General features: G+C 28.1%; 1 protein-coding gene across 1 annotated transcript in view; it reads left to right on the forward strand.

Moving 5' to 3' along the window:
• LOC100213056 (general vesicular transport factor p115) overlaps positions 1-23,709 on the forward strand; it is a 92,333-nt gene that overhangs the window by 46,591 nt on the left and 22,033 nt on the right. The window contains exons 9-19 of the mRNA XM_065795583.1: positions 4,440-4,489; positions 4,776-4,828; positions 5,124-5,199; positions 5,378-5,442; positions 5,593-5,681; positions 6,788-6,872; positions 16,833-16,905; positions 20,627-20,672; positions 20,845-20,954; positions 21,079-21,128; positions 21,633-21,746. Coding sequence (XP_065651655.1) covers positions 4,440-4,489; positions 4,776-4,828; positions 5,124-5,199; positions 5,378-5,442; positions 5,593-5,681; positions 6,788-6,872; positions 16,833-16,905; positions 20,627-20,672; positions 20,845-20,954; positions 21,079-21,128; positions 21,633-21,746 — 811 coding nt within the window. The remainder of the gene's footprint in view (positions 1-4,439; positions 4,490-4,775; positions 4,829-5,123; positions 5,200-5,377; positions 5,443-5,592; positions 5,682-6,787; positions 6,873-16,832; positions 16,906-20,626; positions 20,673-20,844; positions 20,955-21,078; positions 21,129-21,632; positions 21,747-23,709) is intronic.

Consider the following 23,709-nt stretch of genomic DNA (forward strand, 5'->3'; position numbering starts at 1 on the left):
TCGACACGGGAATCGAAGAAAGCCAATCCTATTAGATGTTCAGAAAAATACCAGAGGTGGCGATGCAAAACTTTTGCTGCATTAATTGCAATTGTACGATTTGGATATTCTTGAATCCGTTGAAGAAGCTTGGCATCATTGAATGGTGCTCGTTCAGCTAACGGAGCTTCATTCCAAAACTGTCCGTATACAAATGCCACAAAAAGACTTATATCTGTTATTCCTTTCTTTTCCTTTGCAGTAATAACAAATTGATCCTGAAACAAATATATCTTTATACAATATATAGCTTTTGCCATCCAACGTGCATTGTGTGTTGCACCTGGAGCCCGAAACTTCACTTTGAACTCCGATGTTGTAGTTGATCCTCCAAGGAAAATAAGGCACAAATTCAAGAGTTCTAAGTAATCATCCCTGGGTTGTTGACCTTTAATTGCTTCACTATAATATACTACCATTTCTTCACGGAGTTTGAGAAAAAAATCGCAGTTGTAAAATTCTTTATTCCCTATAGTGAACACCTCCTTGTTGATTGCTGGCCATTGTTTCTGGAAACGGTTAAAAATTCCAACTTCAGGTCCTCCACTGGTTCGAAATGCAGTCGTGAAAATGGTGGAAAGCATGACTTCAAACATATGGTGCCTGCATGCTATCCATATAAGATTACGGTCAAGATTCTGCTCCATTATTGTGCAGGCACCATTATTCAACCCAGTGTTAGATGAAGTAGTGTCAAAAACCAGTCCCCGAACAAATTCTTTCAATTTCCAGTCTTTAAGAGCCTTCATGCAAGCATCAGCCAATGATCGAGGTACAGGTGTTGCTCACCTGTACCTCGATCGATCTTTGGAACGCCCAGCAATTTTTCCACCCCACCACCAGTCACAAGGATGGCAATTCTATCCACTTTTTTTTGACCACCAGTGATATCAGGTAAGAGCTTTCCATCCCAATGCAGAAGAAGTGGATCATCAGGAGAGAAATCAACCTTGTCAGCTGTAGTCACCGCTTCACGAACAGATCGCCTTTTTCTGCGGATTGTGCTGTACGACAATGATAAATCTTTTACCGAGTGACCAAGAGCCTGAGACACTGTTCCAACCACGAAGAGTGCACAGCGATCAGAAATATTAACACGATCAAGAGATGATACAACATTATTTGTTAGAACTTTCATCTTCTTTTTCGTTGAACCACTTGTGCTCAGTGTGCTGGAAGTGGAAGGAGTCTGATATTCATCATCATCCAAGGAACTAGAGCTACTTTCACTAACAATGTCAACTGCTGATGAAGAAGAAATGAGTTCTGTTTTTTCCATCAGTTCCGCTTGACTTCTTTGACGCCTCAATTCCATTTTAGTTTCTCGGACTCGTTTCCGTGCCTCCCTAGCTGTTAAATTCCGATCAATTCCTGCCATACTACAACTTAATGGATCTTCTTGCTGCTGACGTAAAAATGCTTTATCTTCATCGTTTTTCATAACTTCTGATGCATTCTTGGTTGAAATATCAAAAAGTTCTTCAAGGTCAGCGTGGAAAATTCCTTCTTTCATTTGACAGCTGTCCAATTTTGATCCTCGGTGTTTTTTCAGCAGCAGATATTCGTCATAAAGTTTTTTTAACTTTCTTTCCGCATTGTCAATTCTTTGAGTTGGAATTTTTCCTCTCTCCCATATAACAAGAACTGCTTCAATTGTTGCCCGAATACTTTTTTTCACTTCTTGTTTCTCTTCTATATGATGGAAGAGCAACCTCCGAAGAACATCCCCTCTTGAAGGAAGTCTGGCAGTCGACAGAGTTTGTGTAGGTTTACCAACAAGCCACACCTCAGCAGAAGATCTAGTGGTTGCCATATTATCAATTTCTAAATTATAAATAAATAAACAATGAAAAAACAAATTTGCGAAATTTGAGAAAATCACAAAATTTTACCAATGGTTAATTCATCTTATAAAACATGGCAACCCCTAAAATTGCTTCTTTTAGTCTAATTTTTGGTACACATGATCCTAGGTGATAAAGGAACACAGGCAACCTTGAGGAGAATGTTTTTTGTGACATTTTTTTTTTCTATTACAATCTGAATCACCCTAATATATATATATATATATATATATATATAAATATATGTATGTATTTATATATATGCCAATAAAAAAAAAAGAATAATATGCTTATTATATATAATAAATTACAGGGAAAACATCAAACACATTCTGTAGGTGGTAAAACAATTTTTTTTTAAAAACTAAGAAGAAACTCTTGTTCAAATACTGCTAAATATATCCGATAGAGGGTTTCCTCTCACAATAATGTGGTTAAGATCTGCTTATTTTTATGCCAAAAGCGTGTGAAAATTTCATTTATTACAGAAGTTCATTCCAAAAAGTTGGCATAATAAATGTTTGGCATCACATGATTGGTTCCTCTCATTCTGAAAAAGACATACTCAGATGACACTGAGAATTCCTGAAAGGGTTTCTTGAACAAGAGCAGAAGCATTTAATGAGAATCGCATTCAGACATTTTTTAATGATTTACAACCTTTTATGGATAAATCGTTTAAAACAAAATCAAAGAAGGCTTTTTTGTCAGCTGATTCTGATCACCCAAGTTTATCTAGTGGTTTTATTCTAGAAAATAACACTGATAAAGGCTTTTGTTGTGTTTGTGCAGCTGTTTGGAGAGAAGCAAATAAAGATTAGCTTAAATATTTAAGTTGCAATCAGTGGGCATGTGAAGGATGTTTTGGAGTTGATACATGTGTGAATTGCATGCAAAGGACATATAATTGTCTTGTAAATTCTTAAATAGTCATAGTAGTGATATAATTTTTTTATTGCTTTAACGTGCTATTTTTTGTGCTAGGGAGGGTTGCACAGTTTTCATTTATGCCAAAATCATTATTTTATATTTTCTTGAAAAAGTTTAACAATTGACATCCTTTTAGATTTTTTTAAATTCTCTATAACTCCGAAACACGAACCTTGACGAATAAGGCCACCGCACGGACAAACAAATTAAGCACGGTACTTATCCTATGTGTAAAGAGTAACCCCTATGTGTAAAGAGTTCGATTTGTTACTTGTTACTGTAATACTTATAAACATTCTCTGAAACTCTAAATAGTTCATCAATCAAAACAAGCATTTTAAATATTATAAATAATGGATAAGATTCAGTTAAAAATGATCTATTATATATATAAATATATATATATATATATATATATATATATATATATATATATATATATATATATATATATATATATATACATATATATATATATATATATATATATATATATATATATATATATATATATATATATATATACATATTTATGCGCAAAATAATAATCACTAATGGCTATTAGGTACAATTTTGATATATGGTATTCATTATTAGTAAGAGTTAGTGAAAAAAGAATACATAAGTCAAAATAGTGGTGCTAGTAGTGCATCTAATAAAGACATTTTGATATATATATATATATATATATATATATATATATATATATATATATATATATATATATATATATATATATATATATATATGTATATATATATAAATATATGTATATATATATATAGTGAATGACGTTATGTTTGTTAATGATGTTATGTTTTTTGTTTTTTTTTAATGATATTTATGTTTGGGTGTTGTCTATACAGTTTATTTTGTTGATATTAATTTATTTTTTAAACTATGGTATACAATCAACTTTTAATTAAGTTTAAAATAAAAGTTCAGCATACTACTAAGTATTTTTATTATATTTATTTTTTATTATCACAGCAATAGCTCAATAATCAAGCTCTCTATTAATGAGTTCGTGCTGTGTGTTGATTTTTAATCGCAAACTTTTGTGCTATCTTTGAGAAATGCAAATTTGTTCTGAATTAAAAATATCTGAAATTTATTCTTTGAAAATAAAAAAGTGATTATAAAGTCCAAAAAAAAAATTTTTAATTCTTATAATTTATGAAGGCGGTGAAAAATTGATCAATTTTTGCTTTGTCTAACTTTACGAACATAACCCATTAATATACTGAAATCAAAAAATTCCTTTATTTTAGGAATTGTAGTATCTTTTCATTTGATACTTTTGGCAAGTATTTTCATTTTGATTTGTTTGAATTAGTGAATAAAACATGTAAAAACATCATTGCCTATGAATAAATTTTATTTGTGTTTTCAAGATTATGCTCATCCTAAAATGACTCAATAACTTTTCAACAACTGTAGAATTGCTAATTTATCATTCTTCTGCTTTTTATCAGAACTTGTCTTAAATTATTTTTGTTTTAGAAATCTTTTAAGAGTTATTCTTAATTTGTTTTAGAAATAAAAAATTTAAGAGTTCTTTAACTTTAATCTTTCAAGAGTTTATCTTAAATCTTTGTTTAGCTTGATTTTTTTTTTTTTAATTAGTTATATTCCAAGGTTGGTGCCTTTTTTTGACTTCTCTGATTATACTGAAGGTAATTTTTTTCTTTCATTATGCTAAAGTTAACTTGAAAGTATACTAAAAACTTATTTTTTAGTTGACCAAAAAGATTTTTTTTGAAGTTAATTATGTTAATTAATTTTTTTGAAGTTAATTATGCTAATTATTTTTTTGAAGTTAATTATGTTAATTAATTTTTTTTGAAGTTAATTATGTTAATTAATTTTTTTGAAGTTAATTATGTTAATTAATGACTGTTAGGTAATAAACTTTTATTTGTTTGGCTGAAAAAATGAAATAATGCTGATTACTTTTTTCAGAAGGAAGAACTTGGAGTGAGCTTAAAGTAAAAAATGTTTTACTAATGTTACAGGTGATAATATCTATGCTTATTTTTGCCATTAGATAAGTAAAGAGTGATAAAGTTATAAATGATAATAATAAAGTTATAAATGATAATGATAAAGTTATAAATGATAATGATAAAAATATTGTAACCAACATTATCAAAACAAAGTGAAACATGAAACCATAAATTCATTAGCATTAGAGTTTAATTTAAAAAAAAATTAAAAAAGTTTAAAATATTAGTAGTAAATAATTTCGAATTATTAAAATAAAAAATCAATGAGAAATAAGTTAATGAATTAAAAACATTAATTTTTTAGTTAATTCGCACATTAGTATCCCCAAATAACCCTCCTCAATCAACACAAAGCTCACAAAAAGTGATTTATCATTGCAGTAAGTTATTTGTACTGTGTTTGCGCTATTTCATTTCTTATGTTTTTGTTGTGCATTATTTTTTATTAGAAGTATATTTTTACTTAAATTGTATAAGTTTTATTATTTACTAAAAAAAAATTTTTATTTACTTATTTTTAATATTTGTTTTCAAATTATAATTTATTTTCAAATTTAGATTTGTTAAAAATATTATGTGATCTTTTAATGAAAACTGGTATTCCTGCAGAAATACTTACAGAGGTTTTTATTTAAAAAATGTTAAAAAGCAGCCATTTTGATTTAAAAAATGTTTAGAAGCAGCCATTTTGATGTTTATATTTTGATTGTATTGATTTTTTAAAACAGTTCTAAACAATGATGTAATAAGAATTTGGTATTTTGCAATAATAGACCGTTAATACTGTGGCGGAGATTATTCGGGGAAATCAAACTAACCAAGCTTTTTTTTCAGTTGTCGATGCTCCTTACACGCCTCCAAAGTATGTGTTCTTTTGTAATAAGTTTTTTAGTTAAACAAACTATATTTGTAAATTTATAAATACAATTATGTGTCTATATAAATAAATGAAATGTATGTATACATATACACAGATTTTTATAGCAGGCCTTGTTAAGAAGCGTTACGCAGCTTGCATTTTGCTTGCAAAAAGGCAATTTGCCTACGCGTTCAGCAGTTTTGCGCTACGCAAAAACTTTTATCTTTTAGAATATTTAAATTATCTTTTGATGTCGTTAACGTGACGTTTAGTCAGAAGAAATAAAGTTGTAAGTAAAAGCATTTAACCGCAATCGTAAACTAATAGATTTTTTGTTAAAGAAATTTTTTGTTTAATAATTTTTTTTGTTGTTGTTAAAAATTAGTTAAAAAAAATAAAGTGTTTTAAGTTATATATTAAGTAATTAAATATATAAATTATTTTTAAGTATAAAAATTATTTTTTGTCATAATAGTTTAAAAAATGCACGGTTTATTAATATTTTATTAATAAGATATTTTGTTTATTGTTAGTTCAATAACGTAAAGTTTTAATGACGTTCGTTTAATTTATGAAAATAAATTATGATCACAAATATGTTATCGGTAACTGATAAATAACAAAAAAAAACTCTTTATTGTTTAAAAACATTATTAAAAAGGGCTCACAAAATGAATAAGAAAAAATTTATTAACAGTTAATAAAATAACCAAAAATCAACTGTAAAATTTTAAGAAAATAAAGAAATATTATTTCACGTTTTATGAAAAAAATATTTTTTTCAAAATAAAATTTAGTTCATATTTGAAAAAAATAATAAAAATGATTTTTCAAATAAGAGCTTAGATTTTATTTGTAACTTTTTGTTATAGTGAGAAAAAAAAAACTGTTTGTATGATTTTTAACGCGTTAATAAAATTACAATGCGGTACTTGAAAAGATGCTAGTGACGCAATATAACTTCTAACAATGCAAAATATATTTGCTGAGTTGAGTTACTTAGAAATCCATTAAGCGTTTTCGTTACGCAGCGAAATCTCGTAACAAGGCCTGTTATAGGCAATTATTTAAAAAAAATAACTATATAAGATTATTTATTACTTTTTTAGACCTGCTATTGTTGTTTTATTGATGTCAATGATAAGTGACAAGCAACCATTTTCTCTTCGATGTGCAGTCCTTTATTGTTTCCAAGTATATTTTTATTTTGTTACTTTAATATCATTTAATTTCAAATGTGTTATATACATACAATTTTTTTATATATACATATGTATAATAATATGTATGTATGTTTATGTGTATATATATATATATATATGTATATATATGTATATGTATGTATCTATATATGTATGTATATATGTATATATATATATTTTTGTATATATATATATTTGTATATATATATATATATATTTGTATATATATATATATATATATATATATATATATATATATATATATATATATATATATATATATATATATATATATATATCAAGGGCGGATCCATTGGGGGAAGGCGATTGTCCCCCTCCTTACATGATTTGGAAAAACATTTTTTTGTATTTAGTATTTGTAGTCTTTTATAAAAAAAGCATACACTAGTTTACAATTTCTCGACTTCTTAAAACCCTTGATCATGTTTTCAACATTTACTGGAATTTCTCTACGCACATTAAGTAAGGCCAATCTGACTAGTCTGTTTTCTGTCATTCTTGTTCTCAACTAATTTTTCACAAGATTGAGAAGCTATATTCAACACTGGCACTTACAGGACAACACTGATACATTCAGCACTGACACTTACAGAACATGGCTTGATAATTTGAAAAAAATTGTGAGTGATTGGATATTGCACCTGGTCACACAGATCAAAAACAATAGAAAGATCAGTAGGTAGTGATGTGATTCCTCCCTCATCTTTCATCCTTATACATTTGCACTACATTTGTTCAACTTCCGATGTAAATTCAGGTGCAGGTAAGTTTTGGATACTAAGTCCAAGAATGATGCCATAGACACTGCTGATTGCAGAAAGAGTTTCAACAATATCTTTATGGTTCAGTGTAATAATATTTTTTGGCATCAAAGCATTGATTTGAAGACATTGTAAATTGTCATTAGAAAAATGTAGAGGGATGCAAATTGATTCCCTGTAATGTTCTTCCATTGTATCTGAAGGTATATTTTCATTACATGTCTGTCGTTGTACTATTCTTTTGTAGGTAAAACTACCATCTTTTTCAGTTATTGTTTTTTCTGCGGCTCTAAAAATTTCTTTAAACATTTCTTCACATTTTTTTTTTAAATGTTTTTAAACAATTAACAGGTCTTTAATGCAATTTTTTGCTTTATGTAAATCTAAACTTTTTTTTTTTGAAACAACTGAGACTGTTTGTTAAGGAGAATACATGTACTGCACAGCCTAAAGACACAATAAAATCACATTCTCTAATTGATAATAATAAAATTCTTGCTTTTGATGAAGATGTTCTGTCATTCCATTTAGGTATATTGTCCAGTGCATCAGTTATTTATGGAAGCTTAACACTAAACGTCAGCAAAGCATCATGCTTTTAACCCATCGTGTTTTGCAGAGTAGAAGATGTTGTGAATTTAGCATTTTTTTAATAATAAATATTCGTTTTGCAGAAGCATTGAAAAAAGCAACAACTTTGCTAATAACCCCCAAACAATTTCTTATTGCTTGTACATTCTAACTCTTGGATAAAGTTAAATTTAAAGGATAATTATAACATGAACACCAAACAGCATTTGATGCAACTTGTTGAATTTCAACTACCACTCCTTTTTGCAATGACAGCATAGCACTACAACCATCTGTTTTCACACCGACACCTTTTTCTAAAGAAAGGTGTAACTTTTTTTCCAATATGTTTATAACCAATTGACCAATAACTTTGCTGTCAAGAATAAATTCATTGTAAATGGATGCATTACTTTTAATTTGATGATTTTGATCATGCAAATCAACAAATCCAACAAAATCTTCTCGAACTGATCAATCAGGCATCAAATAGCGCAATATTGTTGTCATTTGAAGAGCACAATGGAAAAAACAGCAGAGTCACATTTTTCACATTTTGAGAAAACCTAAATTAAAGGTTTGAAACCTTTTTATTACAAATTATGTGAGAAACTGTCAATTCTTTTAATTTTTAAGGGAAGGTCATCCATTTAAGCATCAAATTTTAACAAATAAATATTCTGAAAATCATGTTAGCTCATGGAAAATTTTGTTTTTTCAAAATGTGTTTAGATTGGACTCTGCTGTTTTTTCCGTTGATTAGGACTTTGCCTGTTTTTTTATTGTAACACATAAGAAATAACTATATAAAACCATTAAACTTTAAAATTTTTTTATTTTAAACAAATAAAAAAATAAAAAATGCATGAACATTCACTGGTCTTGACCCTCATCTTCAACTTTATCGTCATACGGCAGAGCATCATAGAATGCCTCATTGGTGGTAAATTTTTTGAGGACTTGGAGGTCTTTGTACTTTGCAGCTGATATAGCCAGTCTGTCTTCATACAAAGCTACTGGCACTGCTGTGCATACTGAAAAATTGTTTTTTCTCGTTGGAACAATGATGTTTGTTTTCAAGAAAATACCGTTCCATGAGTCTCTGTGACAAACGGTCCCTGGACCTTCATCCTTGTTAAAAACCATTTCCCGAATGGGGCGCGTGGGGAATGGGCAGCCTTTCTTATACAATGGCCTTAGAAAGCCGGAGAAGTTTTTGACCAGATCCTGTTTAACATCAGTCACGTTAAATGGTGTAGGATGTTTTCGTGCTTCACTAAATATTTTTATCCAGTCTTCTGGAACACTAGCACTAGACTTTGTATTTACTGGACCCATGTCCCTGTCACACTCCATATAAGAATGTCCGCGCTCAGGGAATGTCACTGTCACTGAGGTAAACCTTTTTCTATGGTGCACCATATAATCTAAAAACCGAATCAGGGTAAAGTTCTTATTCTGTCCTGAGCAGGAATCGCAGAATAGTTCAAGGTGAGTAACCTCTTCGCTGACCTTGGTTGTGATGTGGTCATACAGGAAAGAAGCCACCTCATCTGAACCTTTCCTAGCGACAGTCTCATCATAGCAGTAAAGAAAAACATCATCAGTTGATAGTTGGTGAATGTTAAATGATTGGTATGTGAGCTTTCTGTTGTAGTAAAAGTCATTGGTGGACTTGTTGGGTAGGTTGACATTTTTTTGGTAGTCAAACGTAAAGGCCTTAAGATGAGGTGTAATCTTGGCCCTTCGCTTAGCGTCTCTTTTTCTCCGGTAGAATGTGTCAGCCTTTCGCTGGTGGAGATCTTTTTGAAATTTTAACTGCTTCAGGTCCCTTATGAGGACTTCATTTGTTGGGTCTGATTCAAGAGTCTTTGTAGCAATTTCTATTTTTGCCAAGAACTGGTTGCAGGCTGAGCAAGTGTCGGTTCTTGGGTACCCAAAGCCAATGTTAAAATCTTTGTTGAATATAAGCCTATATGGCTCATACACTAAACTATCTCCTGGCCACTTCTCTTGATATAAATCAAACATCTTGGAGATGCTGAGTTCTTCTGGCAGGTACAGCCGTCTCGTCTTCTCTTGTGAGTAATGAGACTGCCGACCCCTAAACGAAGAGATGTGGTCTCTTATTCTCTGCCGCAGTTCATCAGATATTTTGTGATGACTGCCATGCTTTCCTCGTCCATCAACAGGAGGCAGGCCTGGGGTGAGTAAAAAAAATTAAAAAAAAATTTAAAAAAAGTTATAAAAATACATGTTCAGAGAATAACAGCACTCTTTATGAATTTCAACATTTCTTTTTAAATATTGAAAAATATTAATATATAGACAAGAAAGGATTATAGAAAAATGTGCATTTTTTTTACATTAACTATGATAAGAAAAAATAGCTTTTTTATTCCACAAACTGAGACAAAAAACTATTGCTAATAGTATAAATTACCTGTAGTAGCAAGACTTCTCTTGATAGTCTCAAGTCTCCCTTTCTTAATTCCAAAGATGGAGATGAAGGCTTGAAAGCAAACATAGGCAAATGAATCTGGGTCAACATCATCTGTACTCTTCAGGAATACTTTATAGTGATAGCTGTGACTGTTTGCACTTTTAGGCTCTTCCTTTCGAGGTCTTTTTCAGCTAATCTCCGCGACTGTGATCAGTGAAGCAAGATAGGAATCCTGTAAAAAAAAAGCAATATAAGATTATTAACGCAACCGGTCACACATCTTTGGAAACACAAGCATTTTTATAAAATTTAAAAATATATAAGCCTACCTACTTTGTTAGAATTAATAAATTTGTATGCTGCGTTCAAATAGAACAATGAACTGTGATATTGGGTCCACCCCACTAAAAAACTAAGTTAAAAATGCCTATTAAACATACAATACCAGCCTTGGGTATCATAACACAGTAATACAACCAGATGTCTACCATGGTTATGATTCAGATGTACAGGTCTAGCTATTCTAGACCTAACTAAATTTGAATGAAAATGAGAATGAGAAACTCTTTGTCTTATTTAATCAACATGTTCATGGTGGAATAACCGGTGCATTAAAATTATGAATCTAGGTCTAGACCTAAATCTAGAGCTAGTATTATAAATAAAAAAATAGTCTAGAACTATATTTAAAGAGTTTAAATTAAAACTTAAAAGAAGAACTCACCTGAGCATCCTTTGTTGGTAATGCATTGAATGACTCGAGGAGCAAGGCTCTATTCTCTTCTTTGACTGTTTGAAAGCATTTAAGTCTTATACATTTACAGTCAGGGCCAGTTACATGAGATGACAACCTCTGTTTCTTTGCTATGTCTTTCTTACTGCCATTTTTCTTTCTCTTTTTTGGCTTGTCTGTAACAATAGGTGTAGCATCGTAGTCAGCCATTTTGTTTTAGTATAGATTCTTTGTGTACTGGTTACTCAAATGAGCTTGTGTACTGGAACTCAAATGAGCTTAATAAAAACACCCTATTTTGATCCTTATGAATTTAAAATCAAAAAAGATTTAAATTTACTTTCTATATTACACTTAAACATAAGAAGCATGCGGCAAAATTTTGAAAAGTTTAAAGAATTTCTATCTATTATAAATTACACGTTCGACGTCATATCTCTGTCTGAGACTTGGCATGATTCAGAATGTCCTCTAGAGTTGAATTCTAATTATAGTTTGGCAAATTACAAACTAATTAGCCAACCACGAGGAAGCAATAAAAAAGGCGGAGGCATAGGTGTTTACGTGCTCAAAAAGTATTAATTTAAAATAAAAAAGCCATTAAGTGTAGCAAATAATAATTATGAAATAATTAAATATATAAAGATCACAATGGAAATCAAAACGGCAGAGTCACATATAACGTTATTATATGGACCCTGCCTTTTCTTTCCTTGTCACTGGTGGACACTGCTGTTTTTTCCATTGTATACCATATTTTCTTATTCCATTTTACCATAGACTATGTCGGCTTTTTCATTTGAAACTTGGCTTAAAAGAAGCATTTTTCAATGCTTTATTACCCAAGGGCCATAACTGAAAAATTATAAAAATGTGACTCTGCCGTTTTTTCCATTGTGGTCTTCATTTGTGATTAATGTGATGCATCAGTTGTTTCTCTAAACATAATAGCATATTAATTTGATTCTCTAACACGACTCACAATTTGTTCACATATTTCTTCTCCGCAGCATTCCATTAAAGCATTTTGTGTAGTTTTGCTAATGTATATTGCAGAAGCTCTAGCTGTTTTTAAATGATTTTCTAAATTTAAATTGCCACAGTTTACTCTAAATTATAGCAACTCTTGAAAATTGCCTTTATTTGTCATCACATTAAAATCGTAATCGTCTATGTCTAATAAGCTGCCATCATCTCTGTGGCCTATAAAAGGAATATTTTGTCTTCCTAAAAATATAATTGTATCAACAATAGGTGTCAATTGCTGACGATTTTCTAAAATCTGTTGAAGCCTTTAAGTGTTTCCTCCGTTTACAATATACATGGCTAGTTTATTATAGTTTTTTACAAAACACCTTCTTGCTTCAACAGCTTTGTCCTTGCCAAATAGTTTAGCAAACACCTGTAATGGTTGCTTAACTAACTTCTGAAGTGCAACTTGTTTGTGAGATCCTGCAGTCTGGTGGTATGAAAATAATTCCCAATATTTGCAGCCCCTCTATCCGAATATACTAACTATTCGTATTTTTCCAGATGAGAATGATTAAGTAATGCTATTCTCAATTATTTTTCTTAATGTGAACTGAATGCGACATTTTGTAGTGAGTTGATGGTTTCCATGGTAATTCTAACAGATTTTTTATAGTTATATCATCAATAGTTGTACTGACAAAGTTTCCAATGTCATTAATAAACCCAGCATTTGAAATCTGACTTAAACATGTTGGGCTAATTTTAGTGGTTGCAAAGTCAGGTTGAGGTTCACTTAAAATCTGTTCATTTTTTGAAAATGGTATAACTATGTCAAGTGAGATATCCTTCCTTTTCTGCCTTTCTCCGTTTATGTCTTTGTCTTGTAGATTGATTTCTCATGTTCCACATGTTGATTATCAATACTAATACTAATTTTCAGTTGTGGTGCTAATGCGGTTTTAATTTTATTTGTTCTTTTAGTATTCTTAATAGAAGCAGTAAAACTAGTTGAAGGTATTTGAACAAAAAAAATTTTTTCGATGCTATAAAGAATGAACCTAAACTACTCTGCAACCGAAAAGGATTAGCTCAGTTAAAAATTTATAGATTGTTGACATAGTTATTATTAAAAATAATAATAACTACATACAATGTCAACAATCTATAACTTTTATTATTGTAAACTGATATTAAACTAATATTACAAAATTGTTTAAAACTACTGATTTTGAAAGTAATTTGTTTTACTATTTAGTTTAAGTGTCGTTTAAGTCAATAACATTTGATCAAAAAACTTTAATCATTCAATATACTTAAATTAATTAGTGTTACCTGCTGAATAAAAAGCACTTGTTTCTATTAAAACAACTATAACATTAATTTAACAGGCTTGTATTGGGTAAATTATTCTTTATAAAGTTATAAAAAACAAGATTAACTGAGATAATTGTAGAGATAATTATTTAAAAGAATTTTTGAGAACAAGACAGAAAAAAGCTGAAGAAAATTAAAAAAATAGTCTGTTGCGAAACCAAAAACCTTAATAAATGTTTCTACAGTTTATTATGTCACTTGAATATATTTGAAGCAAGCATTACTAATATCAAATTATTGATAATATATTGATTGTGTAATTAATAAAAAACGAAGAATGAAAAAATGAAGAGTAAAACTATAAAAAGAAAATGTATTGTAATATTTTATTTGCAAAAAGAAAAACCATGGTAAGTAATTAAAAAGAAAGAATTAAGAAATTCCTATAAATTCCTTTTTTGACTTTTTAAAAGTTATTCAACTAAGTTGTGCTGCACAAATTTTAAACCGGTCTACTGAGACAATTTTAAACCAAACCACTGAGATACCAATGTATGATGTCATTTCGTAACACTAATTAAAGCAGTTTATTTAGAATTAAAATTTAAAGAGTAGTATATATAAGTATAAGTATAAGAGTATGACAGAAACATATAAAAAAGATTTGTGGGATTGCTGAAAAATTTTCCCCTATTTACTTGATGGTCTGGATATATATATAAGTATATATATATATATATATATATATATATATATATATATATATATATATATATATATATATATATGTATGTATATAATAATATATATATATACTTATATATATAGCCCCTTATACTTATATATACTTATATATATAGTATATATATACTTATATATATAGCCCCTGATATATATATAAGTATATATATATATATATTTTTTTTTTAATTTTTATTTTGAGTAAGAATAGGTGTATATTAATTTATAATAAAAACTATAATAACTTAAAAACACTTTTTTTTTTAATTTTCTCAAATTTATTTAGTGTACAATTTTAAAAATGTTTTAGTAAAGAACAAATCATGCATGTGCTTTTTTCCGCTAAGCAATCATTGACATTGTTTAGAAGTATTGTTTTCGAAAAAGTACTATTTTCAACCTTTTTCAAAAAAATTGTATTAAAATACATTACCAAATTTAAAATTTATTTTATTATTTTTATCATTCAAATTCGTTAAACACCCTAAAAAAAATTGTACATATTTAGGTTGGTGAAAAAAGTTTGTAAATATATATATGCAAATGTTCTATATTTGTATAGTATAAATATAGTATGAAAATATATAAATGAAAAGAAACAAAGTTATTCATGGTTTAAAAAAAAAATTTGAAATTATTTTCGACATGCTTATTTTAATAAATTCAAACATTATTTGTAAATATATAAATTTTTGTAATAATATTTACAAGGTAAAAAAAATGAGAAAGTATTTTACAATGATTTTCACTTACTAATTCTTTCTTCAAGAATTTATTTAAAAATGTCTCTTTACTCTTTTGCATTCCAGCACTCTACTGCAAATTTTAAAGCTTTATCAACATCTGGGGGAATTTTACTGTTGGAAAGTACTATTTTCACCTTCTTTTTGTTTTGTATTAAATTATTAAAATTTAATGACAGACTGTCGCATAGTTCCTGGATATTGAAAATAAAAGAATGTTGAAATAACAGGTTATTTAGTTATGAAAAAATAATGTCTGAAAAAATATTCTCACATAGCTCCATACCATAAGTTTAAGTAGGCACTACTGGAACTTGGGTGAGCAGGTCGGATTTCAGACTTGGGTGAGCAGGCTAGATTTTAGACTGAATAAGAGTTTGTGCAAAAGCTTTAAATTTAAAGATTTTTTCATCCACATTTGAACAACTGAGTGATCCAAAAATTGAATGTTTGGTATCCCATGTAAGCCTCAAATGTTTAAGTTTATTTTGAAAATTTTTTAATACTGGAAATAGTTGTTGTATGGCTTTGTATATGTGCTTTACCTGAAATCAAAAAGTCTTTTTGGCATTTAATTTAATGCAATTTAAACCACTGTGAACACTGCACATTTTTATAAGCTTTTTGGGAACTTAAAAGTATAATATCATCTACATATTCTTTTAATAAAGATACCATATATAGATGTGCTGACAATGCCTTGACTTTTAATGGTTTCAAGAGAGCTTCTGTGTAGATGTTATAGAGATGAAGTGAAAGAATTAAACCTTATCTAACTCCTTGCTTTAGACAAAAAATTTTATCAAGGCGCCAAAATATTTTTTTCACCCTCTATTTATTTATTTATTCATATACAAATATATAAGGGGTCTGTCAGGGCTTCAGTATATACATTGATTGATATAGAATAAACATGCAAGGGATTTGCTGCTACATCAAGTGAGGGTTTGCATTGGAACAGCGATAATTTTTTTGCAAGGGATTTGCTGCTACATTAAGTGAGGGTTTGCATTGGAACAGCAATAAGTTTTTTGCAAGGGATTTGCTGCTACATCAAGTGAGGGTTTAAAACAGCGATAAGTTTTTTGCAAGGGATTTGCTGCTACATCAAGTGAGGGTTTGGAACAGCGATAAGTTTTTTGCAAGGGATGCTACATCAAGTGAGGGTTTGAAACAGCGATAAGTTTTTTGCAAGGGATTTGCTGCTACATCAAGTGAGGGTTTGGAAAGCGATAAGTTTTTTGCAAGGGATGCTACATCAAGTGAGGGTTTGGAACAGCGATAAGTTTTTTTTATTTTGCTTCATTATTTTCTTCTTTTTGCAAAAAAAATTGTACATATTTAGGTTGGTGAAAAAAGTTTGTAAATATATATATGCAAATGTTCTATATATGTTATAGTATAAATATAGTATGAAAATATATAAATGAAAAGAAACAAAAATATTCATGGTTTAAAAAAAAAATTTTGAAATTATTTTCGACATGTTTATTTTAATAAATTCAAAACGCATCATCAATAGAAACATTTATTAAAATTGATATTGTTCAGTATGATTTTTATTTAGCAAGATTTAAAATTAATATTAATATAAATAGAATTTTTATAAAATTTGTTAAATATAATTTTTGAAATAACAGTTATATTTCTTAAGTGTTATCTATACAAGAATCCTACTGGGCAGTCCAGAGTGATATCAACTTTACTTCCTTCTGGTGTTGCAGAAGGTAATGTTTTAATAAATGTTGTGATAAAAGTAAATTAGAAATGTGGATTTTGTAAATTTTTTTTATGTACTTAAAAATAACAGTTCTTATATTATTTTTTGATTGAATAATCTTTTTTATTTATTTTTTTTTTTTTTTTTTGTCTCTGTTATGTATACCATTATATATACACTATATTATATACACTGCCATTATATATCTTCCCACAGAGGAAGGCTGTTTTGGTAGGAAGCTTCTCCTTTATTTAAATATTGTTACTCTGAAATGTATTCCTTGACTAGTGAGGTCAAATAATGTGTGGCGAAAAAAGTTAGCTGAGAGCATCTTCACATTATTTAATTAAATATCTGCTAAATTATTTTGCAAAAAACAATTTAGCATTAAAGTTTTTTGTAGCTAGTTTGCTATAGCAGAAGTTGAATTTTTCACTTACAGATTACAAGCTTGACTTAAAAGTAAAATATAAAATAAAATTTTTATGCTTCAAAACATTTACAAAAAAATGTCAAAATAAACGTTCACGATTCAAAGCATATTAATTAAAATGCATCACCTTAAATTAATCAAGCATTGATTTTACAGTTCAATGCATATATTGTGATATATATTTTTAACTGATTTAATGATCAAAAAAGAAAAAGTTGATGAGAAGTCATTGCCATCTGAAGGGAAGCATTATGCCATTCTAAATTAAACTAATGTTGTTTAATAAAATTCAAATTTCATCCAAAAATCATATGGTATTTAGAAATGGTAGCCATTTAAAAATCATAACCCCTTAGTTTTAGGGGGTTGAATTATAGATCGACTTTAAGTTTAAATAAAAATGGAAAATTAGCATCAGATTGTGGTAATTACAGAATAATTTGGAAAATCAATTTTGATTGTCTTTTGATTAAAATAATAGTAGTAATTTTAAATAAATAACAACAAATAATAACTTTGAATAAATAACAAAAAATAATAATTTTAAATAAATAACAATCAGATTAACTTTAAATGTAATTAAAAACATTGAGAAAAAAAAGTTCTTCTTTTGTAAGAAAACAGTTGACTTTAAAATAAAGGGAAAAAAAAGTAATAAAAGAAATGTCATAAAACTGTAGAAATTCTTATTAAAGAGCTGTGATCTAATTTAAAATTAATTTTTTTTTCTTCCGAAAAACTTATCGTCTTCAATCTCCTCAAGTGAGTAAAAATATTTTGAATGCTTTAAGTTTTTTTTAAAGTTTTTTTAAAAGTTTTTTTAAAAGTTTTTTTTAAAGTTTTTTTAAAAGTTTTTTTAAAAGTTTTGTATTGTTTGTTTGCAACTTGATCAAAGTGATACCATGAGAAAAATTTTTAACCAAGTTAAAACAACAGCAGGGGAATGTTTCATCAGTTAGAATTTATCTATGTCTACTACATAAAGACTAATCTACATGCCTTCTACTACATACATTTTACTAAATCCATGTAGTCAGTGATTGCTGCTATCTTACTCATATTTCCTTCTGTAGAATATTTTTTGTCTAAAGTTGGAGCCATTTTAAAAAATGCGGAAGAAAATGCCCAGTCAGCCTTATCACTTGTCAGTTTTAAGGTCATTAGAAATGAATAAGTTTTTTCTAAATAATTGCCAGGTGTACCACCATTTTCAAGTAATGTCATTTCTTTTTGAATTTTTGATAACAATGTCTCATGTCATCAGTAATTGTCCTTCTATAATAACACACTCCTCTTCAATACTTAAAGGATTACTTACAGACTCAGGTACCATTTTAGGTTCCTTAATCAAATTCAGCGTATCAGAATTAACTGACGCTCTTACTAGAGCAGGATTAGAAACATTTAATCTTTCCAGAATTTCTACCAAAAGTTTTTAACATTTAAATAAAAAAGGCAATGTAATTATTTCATCATTCAACGGATCTTCGACCATTACGCAAATATTGCAGAAGTCTACCCACATCAGTTTGGTGTTCATGCATACAAACCATTACAGCTGCACACATTCCTTTGCTTGTTTAATTGTCAGCATCTTTTAATTTTATAAGCATAAAATTAATAGCTGTAAATAGATTAGAATCTCGGCAAAAAAGTGCGTCAACCATAGATACAATGAAAGCTTAAGTTATAATAATCTTTAATAATATTGTCACTTCATCATGTGACAGAGCTTATACTTCATCATGTGACAGAGCTATAGAATTATCTTGGACTAAGTAAATATCAATTAATGATTTTTGTATATAGTTTTTTACTTTGTAAAATAGTTTAAGCATTAACAGAAGGCTGCTCCACTGGATTTTGCAGTCCATTATTAAAAACGGTTATTTTTCAAACTCAGCCTTAATATGCTTTTGTAAGATGTCGTTCTTGGTAGGTGATCGTATAAATATTTGTATCAATTTTTTTATGACTGGCCAATAATGGAATTTATTTAGTTCAATTTTAGGTCTTACATTTTTATGATTTTAAACCAGTAAATCTTCCTTAAGTTTGTCATTCTCGAATGAATAACTGTTAGAAAATTCATTTTTAAATTCATTTTTAAATTTGCATCAAACTCTTTCTTTTTATTAAGAACATCATTTATAGTAAATATACATCATTTGTCAAAAAACAAAGAAAATCTCTCTCCTACCCCAAATTCCGTTTTCTTGCACGCTAAACAATTTGATAAACTAAACCTAATATTGCTGTACTCTACTACATGATTACAAATTTTGTTTACTGACATTAGCAGATTTCTGAATACCATAGCAGTTAGAGCTGTACATAAATCTGTTGAAGAACAAATTATATTAAATGAAAGTCCTTTAGAGGCCATTAGGCAAACAAATGTATCATGAAGTGTTTTATCTTCCCTTTCATTTTTTAGTGGTTAATCTGATCCACTCTCTTCGGCAATATTAGGTTGAGTTAAAATTTCGAATTTCACATCATGCACTGACAAAATGTGTATATGAAGTCCTTTTGTTGAACCACCTCCAATTTTAAAATCTTCTTGCAGTTTGGCAATTTAAACATCGCTGTCTGGCTTTCCTCATCCCATAGAAAATATTTCCAAACAGCTTACCTTAATTGTAAAATCCACATACATCACGCTTATTTAACTTTTAATGTTAAGAATGTTACTTTTTTTTCAGTTTGAGTACAGTTTATTCTGCAAAATTACAGAACAGAACAGAATAACTAACCAACATGATGTATTGAGAAGATATTCACTTTTTTTTTTTTTTAATCAAACCTTTTCAATAACTTTTTTATTGTATAACTGAAAGTACAATTATTTTCTGCAATATTATACTATTTTTAAATCATTTTATTGATACTGCTTTTGTTTTTATTGATACTTCTGTTGTTTTTATTGATACTGTTGTTGTTTTTATTGATACTGCTGTTGTTTTTATTGATACTGCTGTTGTTTTTATTGATACTGCTGTTGTTTTTATACATACTTTCATTACACTTTGTTTTGTTCAATCTTATAGGGAATCCTTGGATTGATATTAGACAATCCCGGGATTTTGGGATTATAAAAAAGGCTAAGATTTCAGGATTCTGGGACCCTGGGATTGCAATTGCTAGTAATGGTTCTTTTTAGAAACAAGGTCTTTTACTATTCAAAAATTTAAAGATACTATGAAAACGCAGCCTTTTACATCAGTACTGTCTCTGACAACATACTGCATACATTAACTCTTTTTTTTATGTATTTTTAATTTCCTTGTTTTAGCTAATCATGTGACAGCAGGTCAACTTTTGTGTGGTGGTTTGTTCAGGTGTTTTTTTTTCAGGAATTATTAGGAATTAAATTTTTTCATTACTAATTTTTTTTTTAATTATATAACTTTTTTTATATTTTGTTACATTATTCAAGTTTTTTTTTGTAACAAAAATGAAGTTTTCATTGTTTTATTAAAGCCATAAGATTTCTTTAAAACATTTTTCTAGTAATGATAGTTTCTCAAATTGGTGTGCAGCTATGGCTCTGTCTCATGCACTTTTTAGAAACAAAGATCTTAAAGAACAACTTCTTCGTGTTCAATTAGCTACAGGAGTAGGTAATTCTTTATGATTGGTTTTAACAATATTTTTTCTTATTTTTCTTGTTGACTTGAAATTTTTATTATTATATTATTTTTTAATATATGTATTTTTAGTAATAGTTTTTTTAATTTAATTTAGGTTATCAACCAGTCTCCCTTCTGCAACAATGTTCAAATATACTTTTAAATGTAAGAAACATGTTGTTTTGTTGAAAAATAAATTAGATTGATTGATATTAACTTTAATTGAATTTGTAACATATTGGTGGAAACTTCAACATTATATTTTAAGCCTATTATTTCTTCATTATTTTTTACCTTTTATTAATTAAACTTTTAAATTAAACGTAATTTTTCCTAAATAATAAGTAGTTACATAAAGATAATACAAAATAATGAAGTATTATTGTGTGAATAAATTTTTTCAAAGGTTTATATATGTATATGTATATATATATATATATATATATATTATATATATATATATATATATATATATATATATATATATATATATATGTATGTATGTATGTATGTATGTATGTATGTATGTATGTATGTATGTATGTATGTATGTATACATATCAAATAAAAAAAACTTAAATTTGAAACAAAATAGATCTTTAATTTTTTTTTTTTTCTAATTGAAAAAAAGTATAAAATAATTGGTTTTTGTTTATCAATATATTTTAGGGAGGATCAAGTTCACAAACACGCATTGCAATATTGTCTTTGCTATGTAGTTGGCTGACAAACTGTCCAATTGCAGTTGCTCATTTTCTTAATAACTCAGCTATAATTCCTTTTGTATCTTTTCATTTTTTTTTTTTTTGAAGGATTTTTAAGATCCAATTCAACTATCTGCTTTATATACTATACAACATTTACAACTATATGCTCTATATACTATACAACATATACATTTTATTATTTTTATTTATTTTTTTAAGTTTAATGTTTTTTTATTTAAGATTGTGCATAGTGATTAACTTGAGTGGTTTTGAGCAGGTTTTTATAATGGCATTTTATTATTTAAATTCAATGTACGGAAGTATGAAGGCAGTTTTTTATTGTGATAGGATTAAAACAATAAAATTTTATATATACAGTATGCAACAAAATTATTCATACCCCAAGCATATTACTAAACTTTGTTTTCATACTCTGACGTGTTTATTTTTTATTGCTATGAAAAAATTAGTATGTGTAAACATGATAATTAAGAATGATTCTGTGATGATAATTAAGATGCTAAGTTATTATGTTTGGTTATATTTAGTATATAACATAAAAAGTGCAATTTTAAATACGACATAAGTATTCATACCTATTGAATTATTTAGTGCTGTAAGTTTATTTTTTGATTGTTTTTGCTGGTAAGTTATTTAATTTTGTTTCATGTCAAAAGTTATCCAAAAAGACCAACGAAATTAGTGGCTTACGACAAATGATTGAAAAAAACTATAAATACATAATAATCATATAATATTAATATAATAATATTTGTGATGGAATCACCAATTTATGTCCATAAATTGGTGATTCTGTCACGCATATTATTATATTATTATTATATGATTATTATATATTTATAGTTTTTTAGTATTAGAAGTATTTCAGGCCAATGTGTGACAAATAGTGTGACACATCATATAGAATGTTAAACAAAGGAAGAGGATTCAGTAGAATGTTTGTGAGTGATTTTATAGTGTGCCATTCAAAATTAACAACCTTTTTTTAAATGAATGCGAATGGAAAAAGTTGTAAATGAGGAACCGCAACTAATAAAAAAAACTGAATTGAATTTTTTTCCTCGAACAGCAACAAGCATTATTATGCCCGGAAAAGCATTTTAAAAAATTAAATGGAGAAACATAAAAAAAAACAGGGAGACGTTATAAGCAGAAGAGGGTGCGGTGATTGCTAAATGGAAAGACAAAAGAGACGTGCTAATGATCAGCAACTTGCATTCGTTGCAAATTATTGAAGTGATAAAGATAAGATAAGTGATAAGTGATAAGTGATAAGATGTTTGCAAAGCAATATGCATACTTTGCATCATAAGAATACATGATGATGATTGCTTTGATTAAGATTTTTAACTGGAAAGCAGTTCCAAGCTGAACCAGTTCCAAGTCAAAACTCTGTATGACAATTAAGCACTACTCAAATAATATGCTCATAAATGAGAAGCTTTATTGAACTAGTGCAAAGTAAAGAGTTTTGAGCATATTATTTGAGTAGTGCAAATTGTCTGTGTGACAATTTAGCACTACTCAAATAATATGCTCAGAAAGGAGAAGCTCTATTGACTATTTTATTTTATATTGTAGTAAAAGCAATATTGCAGATTTTTTAACTAATGGTAAGCTTATTTTTAAATGCACATTCTTTGTTTATTTAATCTTCATTTTTTTATATGAATCTTCAAGTTCTTCACAGTTCATAATATTCAAAATATTACATATGCCAAAAAAAATAGTTGAACTATTTAATTTAAAATTATACTTTTTTAGCTTCTAAGAAGTTTGGTGTCAGTGATATAAGTAGCATCATGTGGAATGGATGTGAAGTCGATTCTGAAACATTTGTTTCCATTTTAAATGTGTGACACATCATATAGAATAACAATATGCACATTACAGTTATTTTATTTTTATAACATAAATGTGAAAAATATGCTCAAATCGGTGATTCCGTCACGATGGAATTTATCATCATCATATATATATATATATATATATATATATATATATATATATATATATAT

This window comes from Hydra vulgaris, chromosome 04, assembly GCF_038396675.1.
Source record: "Hydra vulgaris chromosome 04, alternate assembly HydraT2T_AEP".
NCBI classification, from domain to species: domain Eukaryota; kingdom Metazoa; phylum Cnidaria; class Hydrozoa; order Anthoathecata; family Hydridae; genus Hydra; species Hydra vulgaris.